At 29.2% G+C, this 7,304-nt stretch overlaps 1 protein-coding gene across 2 annotated transcripts; it reads right to left on the bottom strand.

The window, feature by feature from the left end:
* Positions 1-421: 421 nt before the first annotated feature.
* LOC125077551 (seroin-like) lies at positions 422-5,950 on the bottom strand. 2 transcript variants are annotated; one of them, XM_047689478.1, is made up of 8 exons: positions 5,670-5,944; positions 4,767-4,800; positions 4,418-4,433; positions 3,930-4,218; positions 2,929-2,959; positions 1,982-1,985; positions 1,181-1,204; positions 426-723 (listed from the first exon to the last, which is right to left on the bottom strand). In XM_047689478.1, exons 1-8 carry the CDS (start codon positions 5,719-5,721, stop codon positions 496-498), a joined length of 678 nt encoding a protein of 225 aa, XP_047545434.1. In that variant the 5' UTR covers positions 5,722-5,944; the 3' UTR covers positions 426-495. The 2 variants fall into 2 exon arrangements, with proteins under 2 accessions (XP_047545444.1, XP_047545434.1); XM_047689488.1 differs by lacking the exon at positions 1,181-1,204 and having other exon boundaries at positions 422-723; positions 5,670-5,950.
* Between the last annotated feature and the right edge of the window lie 1,354 nt (positions 5,951-7,304).

The raw sequence follows: 7,304 nt of genomic DNA on the forward strand, positions 1-7,304 counted from the left end.
TAGTGATGTGGAGCATCCTTAGGATCGACTGAGCTAGTTGTTCAGTAATTAAATTATTTTTACCATAACATGACTGTATTTAAGAGCTACAAAGAAAAACTAACAATCCTAGTTAAGACCTTTTTTGTTAGTCATCAGATATTAGAAATTCTCATTTTTAATGAAATAAAACATTTACAATTTATTATCGTGTACCACAACAATATATATGTTAACAAAAAATGGAAACGCCTATTTTTTATGTTTGCAATATAGGATTTTTAAGAAGGTGAAGGTAGTAATCGAGGTAACAATATTTTTTTTTTTATAAAAAATAACTATCTTTTTTTGAAACACAATAATTTTAATAAAGATACAATATCATTAAAAAATACAATAAGCAATCATAATAAAAAAATGCATCATAATTTTATTCAAATATAATTGCACCATCAGGCTAAAATAAAACAATTTAATTAAAATATATTAAGACCTTTTCGTCCATTTTTATTTTTTTTACACTTCATTATCGCGGTACGCAGCCATTTTCTCCGCAACATTTCCGTTGACATTTGTAATTATTTTAGTACCTCCAGCGTTATTTTTAACCCCGTTGACGTCGCTAGCATGGGAGAACGTCACGGAAGAGGTTCCGACGAAGTTCACGTTCTTTTCTGGTTTGTAGACCTTAAGAACTTCAGGATCTAATGGTAGAATTGGTATAATAGGCTGCCATATTGGTTTCTGAAAATGTTTACAACTTTTTAGTAATGGACAAAATGGATAGACATTGTAGAATTTGGATCAACTTAAATACAGCTAATTAATATATTTTGTTATGGACCGACCTGACCTTATAAATATAATATGTGGATATTAAAAAATATGGATGGGTTCAGCAGTGCTATTCTGTAAGAAATGGCTTCATATCTCACTCGTTAAATATTGACAACTGACTTACAGCGATACGTCATTTCGATACGTGTATCCTATAAATGTTATCATAATTATAGTTCAAGCTCGTGTTCTGAGGTGAGTTTCAAGTATCTTGTTACAAAATAGCCTAACTTTTCCGGACCCACCGCTGTGTTCTTACACACTTAGCATATATTTGTAATTCGTCCCATGCTCTGTGGTTAAGAACAGCGGGAATACCACATATGTGCCCCTGTGTTTATTAACTATTTGAACATTTAATTACCTTTGGAACCACTATTCGCGGTTGCTGTAATAAAGAGTAACATTTGTTAAAAGGTGCAACATAGTTATGTAACTTAGTATATATATGGAGTAGAATCAGTTATGTTCAAGTTAAAAGTGCGAAATATATAAAATAGTGTAATTAATTTAGTACTATTTTATAAATTTAAATAAAAAAAAAATTGATGAATAATGGACGGTTATTTAAATAAGGCTTTAATTGCGATAGTAAATTTGCTTAATAAATATATTTATTTATGATTAATATTCGTATAAATAATTGATAGTCTAGTTATTTATTTCATTGACGGATGTTCTTTTAATATAAGGATGCCCAATGCTATATAAAAGGGCAATGTATTTTTATTTATAACAGCATTTAATATATAACACACATGATAAATTTAAAGGCATTTTATATCAGCATATAAGCAAACTCTAACAGAAGAAAAATTGCTATTATAAGTCCGTGAAATATTTCTTCATATGCTTTTTTATTATAATAAGTATTGGAAAAGAGATGGATGGAGTATTTTAATAAACAGAAAGTGTGATGAAGAATAATGATCAAAACAAAAACCTTATTCTTCTAAGTAAGATAATAAACATCTTCATTTAAAAAATAATATTATTTGTGCATATTGTTAGCCACAAGGATTATAAAATAAAAATGACCTACCTAAATATATTTATATTCAACGGTTCTTTCTTTCGTTATTAAATTTAATTATAATTAGGTAATATTACGTTTGAATAACTACAACTCTGCTAGAATTACTTATTATCCTTATGAATCGCTTACCGGTCTGAAATAAAAATAAAACATATAATAATACCCATTATTAATAATTATTTGTAATGCATTGTAGATCTACTCATTCACGAAGCGCCTCTTCACGCTGAAGTATGAGAGTGCATTTGTATGGGTGCACACACTCTCACTTTACAGTTGCGTGAGATGTCTTATTTATACTAATATTATAACAAAAGGTAAAATTTATCTGCCTGTATGTAGAGAATCTCCGGAATTAATGATTAAATTTTTGTTATTTTTCAATGGTAGAAAGGTACATTATTCATAAGTCACTAGCTTTTGCCCGCGGCTTTGCTCGCGTGGAAGTTGAATATATTTACAGATTAACTTAAAATATTAAGTTAATTTAAGACCTCTTTGTATACGACATTGGTGTGTATTTCACCCCTTAGCGTAGAATATCAGTAGCCAAAAAATAAAATCCCATGATTCTAACTTGAAAAATGACCGACTTCCAGGCTAACCTATATACGAAATGATAATCCCTATATCTCCCCTTAGAGGTAAAATATCAACCAATATAATACCAATCTACTCATTTTCAATCAGTATCCCAAAAATAAAGTTTATAAAGCTTCTACTTGAAAAAATTACGGATTTCCATAAAAATTTTCAACCTATTGCACCCCCTTAGGGGTAGAATTTCCATAATTCTTTCTTAAGTGGTTGTCTACTTAATAAAACGATCCTACTCACCAAATTTTATAGCCCTAACTTTAATAGTTTACGCTCAGCTATAATGAATTAGTCAGTCAGGACAATATGTTATTTTATAAGTAGGTATACATTTTCATTATTCAAAAATTTCACCCGTGCGAATCCGGGGCGAGTCTTTAGTTAGAGGGCCTTCGTGAGTGAGCAGAACAGAGCCTTTGATAATAATTAAATAATATCTATGCTTATTAAAGATAAATATTTAAACATAATATACGTACACTATGTTAACCTTTGAAGGGTTGTCTCCAACTGTAAAACGATTTTTAATTAATAAAAAGTTTTTATTAAAATCAATTCCAATGGCAGAATCAGCTTAGTCGCTTGTAGGGCTTTGTGCAAATCCGTCTGGGTAGGTACCACCCACTCATCAGACATCCTACATCAGCAATATTTAGTACTGTTCTGTTCCGGATTGAAGGGTGAGTGAGCTAGTGTACATTACAGGCACAGGGGTTATCTTACATGTACATACATGTTAGTTCCTAAGGTTGATGGTGCAATTGCAATGAAGGAATGCTTAACATCTCTTACTGAGCTAATGTCAGGCTGACTGGCCGCCCATATACATTAGCTCAGTAGCCTATGCTATAAAAAAATTAAATTAATATGAGATCTTTCTTTAGATCTAAAATAATCTATGGTATTAATTATTATAGATATAAAATATATTGAAAGTTGAATATACCTTTATTATAAATAAAGATTTAATAAGCCAGAACTGTTTGAAGTGCGTATTATAGAAAAACTATAAGCAAATCACATGGAATATTAATAAATTCGTAAATATTTAGCATAAAAATATATTGAATCGATTTATTTTATCGCAATACCTACATCATTATAAATCCCACGCATAGGCTTGTAAACTTAATGCATAAAATATCCTTTTTATTTTTATTTAAATATAATCTGTACAAATTCTGCTAACATTATTGCCTCACGCCAATAATGTTCACCTGTTTTTCTAATATAACCTTGTAAAAAAGACTTTAAAAACGATATAATATTATTATTATGCCAATAAAAGTGTGACTGTGTTAATGTCATCTATAAATATTAATAATTCCGACCTGCAGATCGAGGTTTAAGTTTATTTATTTTACCCGAGCGAAGCCGGGTAATCATTCATTCCTTTTCGATGCTGTTCATACGCAATTTATAAAAGCTTGGAAAAATGCTATATGAAATATCTTAAATAATTTAAATAAAATAAACTTACATGTATATTTTTTAACCACGCCACCGTTATTGGTTATTATGGTGGCATCATTATTGTGAATTACTTTTCCATCTTTGTCCAAAGTAGAAGAGCTGACGGAGCTAACCATTACCCCATTATAATTGGGCCCCTTGTTCTTTGCAATGTCTTCGGGAGTCAGTACAACAATTGGAGGAATTGTGGGGAAGGGAGGAAAAGTGAAGTGATGGAATGGTGGTATGCTGGGAAATGGTGGAAGTTGTGGAAAATTCGGAAATTTCGGAAATTTTGGAAATTTATTGTTAAAGAACTGTAAAATAATTATTTTTATAAATATAAATTAATAATATGAACGTGAATAATAAAATTAATACAAATAACATTAATATAATATGTTGATGAAATTAATAAATAAAAAATATTCTACAAGGAATTCAGTGACTTCATGGTTCTTTGTTTAATTAGAAGAAAGAGTCATATCATTAAAAAAATATTGGTAGAAAACTCACCTTCATATTGGGGCTTCTGAAATAACGAAGAAAATTTTATTTTTAGTACATCTCAATCATTCATCTATCACAGTAATTGAACAAAAACATTTCTTAAATATATAATACTGGCTGACTGGTTCATATACCACCCAGCGTTGAGATGGGATTCAAAGGGGAAATGCTGCTAGCATACTTGCCTCTATACCAAGCTTAAGAAGGTCGTGAATTTTACTGTAAGCTTTTTATTCTACATTGTATTTTTTGCGAAGGATGTTTATTTAAAAACAAAACTATAGTACAGGATTAAGACCTTAAAAATATTTTTGTTTATTACACAACATGCACTAGGTTTCGCGTCACTACTTACCCTGGATTATTGTCATCCTGCCATACAAAACTAGCTGTGAAAAAAACAAATTACTTTAATAAAATGTACTTCAATTCATGACTCATTTCACACACTAACCAAAACGAAACAATCGTTACTCTTCTGATGAAATTCGAATAAAATTAAAGGTAATGTTTATACTGTAAATAAATATTTTGTTATAATTTATGTTTTTGATATTTATATAACGCAAAATATTCTTTGTAATTTATATTTTGCGATTATGACTAATTTAAGTTCGAAATTCATGTTAAAATTATAAAAAAAAAACCTACTTAATACAAATAATAAAAATGGTGATGAAAATTAATTTTTGCGTTTCTTGGTTGGTTGGACTTAATGGAATGTACATACTTGTTATCCTACTTTTAGATTAAACAGAAGCAATGACGTATATGATAATCCTGTAAGGTTTAGAAGGCTAGTGGTTCGGTGTATTTACAAGCAAAATTGAGATACACATTTTAGTTCCCATGGTTAATGACTTAGAAAGATATAATCAATTCTTCTTATAGTGGCAAAGCCAAGCAGTGGTGACCGCATACAAGCAATGGCCGATTCAACCGATGGTTTTTCTATTGGCAACAACACCATAATTATATATTGCTCAATTATTACTTACTTATTATTATGAATATTACTTAATATATAGAATGTATTTAAAAAAAAAATGTTATTTGAAAATTTAGATTCATATATCATCATATCATTTAGAATATAAATAATAATAGTAAAAATATCTCATTGTAATGAAATTAATAATTATTCATGACATGATTCAACGTTCTAATAGAATGTTCTAGAATGATGGATATTATTCCAAATTAATCAAACAAGGATTAATTCCAATTGATATTTACTAAAAAAATATACAACACTCACCGTTAGCTAAAGCGGCTATAAACGTCGTAATAAATAATATCGTGAGCGCCATTATCTAAGACCGATATAATTTCGTTTTATTCCCAACAGTTGGAAGAACACTGAAAAAATATGCATTTAATACTCATTTAAATATGACTTGTAAGTTAAAACAACTGTACAAATAGCGAGGCGAATGAATTTTATTCTTAGTAAAATTAAGTCGGAAGACAAGTCTCAAATTATAGGTGTTTCAAACGTGCTTTTCGTAACAATGAAAATATGTTATGACCAATCCGAATGGCGAATACGTCGACGTATTACTACGAACAAAGTAAGTCTATTGTAACATGTGTTTCGTGATTTTTAAACAGTCATATTACTTACACGTAAATATATCTTTCTAGAATATTCAGTGGATTACAGGTGAAATGAAAGTTACTCAATGTTTACTAAAATGTTATTACTGTTCATTTTATTGTTTTCAACGTATCCGGTTTAGATGTTATGGCGTTTGATTATTTTGAATATGTTTAAATATGGAAAATTAAATTTATAAAATTTAGAGATATTTTGAGAAAAAAGTTTATTTATTAATAGCCTAAAAATGTATATAGTATTCATACACCTTTACAAATACTTTCTGAAATGATTTACATTATATACCCTTCAGAAAATACGTTTTATACAAAAAAAAATGAAGACAAAATCTGATAAAAACAAGCGTTAGTCCTTTTCAGCAGACCTGAAGATAGTGGAGACAAACTGCCTGAACCTCCTGTGTCTCTAGGTCGAGAGGAGTCCCGGTACGCTGACATCTAGGCTGACGCAGGTGCCTACTATTTTAGAACCTGCACTAGGCAGGCGTAAATTGTAACCTGTACGCCTGAGTATTATATAGATATACAGCCGCACTGATATGCCGCAGTAGTTGCACTGTACAGTGGGCGTTTCGTTATGACAGTAGTCTTAGTAGTCTGGGTAGTGTTTGTGGGCTATAAACTTCAAACAAATATTTACAAACTAAAAATTATAAAAACATCTTTAAATCTTATTTAATGATTGATTGACTTTAGTCAAATGAATCTATTGCATTTGTCGATTTTTATTTTTTAATCATTATTCAATTCAATAATATTTTTTATTATTATTTTCTTTACTTTTTATGCTTCAATTTTTTTACTTTGCCTTGTAATAATTAATTTCAAATTTGCATAACATTGTCTAAATAACCATTAAAATACCTTTTTTGTAGTTTCCGTATTAATTTATTAAGTATCACTGTATCTTATTTATTTGTATTTAAACTTAGTTTAGTCAATATTTCATGTCAAGCACATTACTTGGTCGCCTATAATGAAGGATCACATACCTACATTTTAAATAATTATTGCAAGATAAAATTTACTCGTAAGTGTTCTCGCGAGTCCTCTGTTGGATCGTTAATAAATAAATAAAAAATAAATGTAAAAGTACCTATAATTTGATTCAATTCAATGATTACGAAAAATATGTATGTCAATTTACGTATCACGAAATATTCGTCTTAAAAAAAATAGTACGTTCGGTACAATGACGAACAAACTCACTTAGACATTAATGGCATAAGCATTTTTCAAGAATCATCTAAAATCTGTATTAAATTTATCAAGTTGT

The sequence above is a fragment of the Vanessa atalanta genome, chromosome 1, assembly GCF_905147765.1.
Source record: "Vanessa atalanta chromosome 1, ilVanAtal1.2, whole genome shotgun sequence".
In the NCBI taxonomy this organism is placed as follows: Eukaryota; Metazoa; Arthropoda; class Insecta; order Lepidoptera; family Nymphalidae; genus Vanessa; species Vanessa atalanta.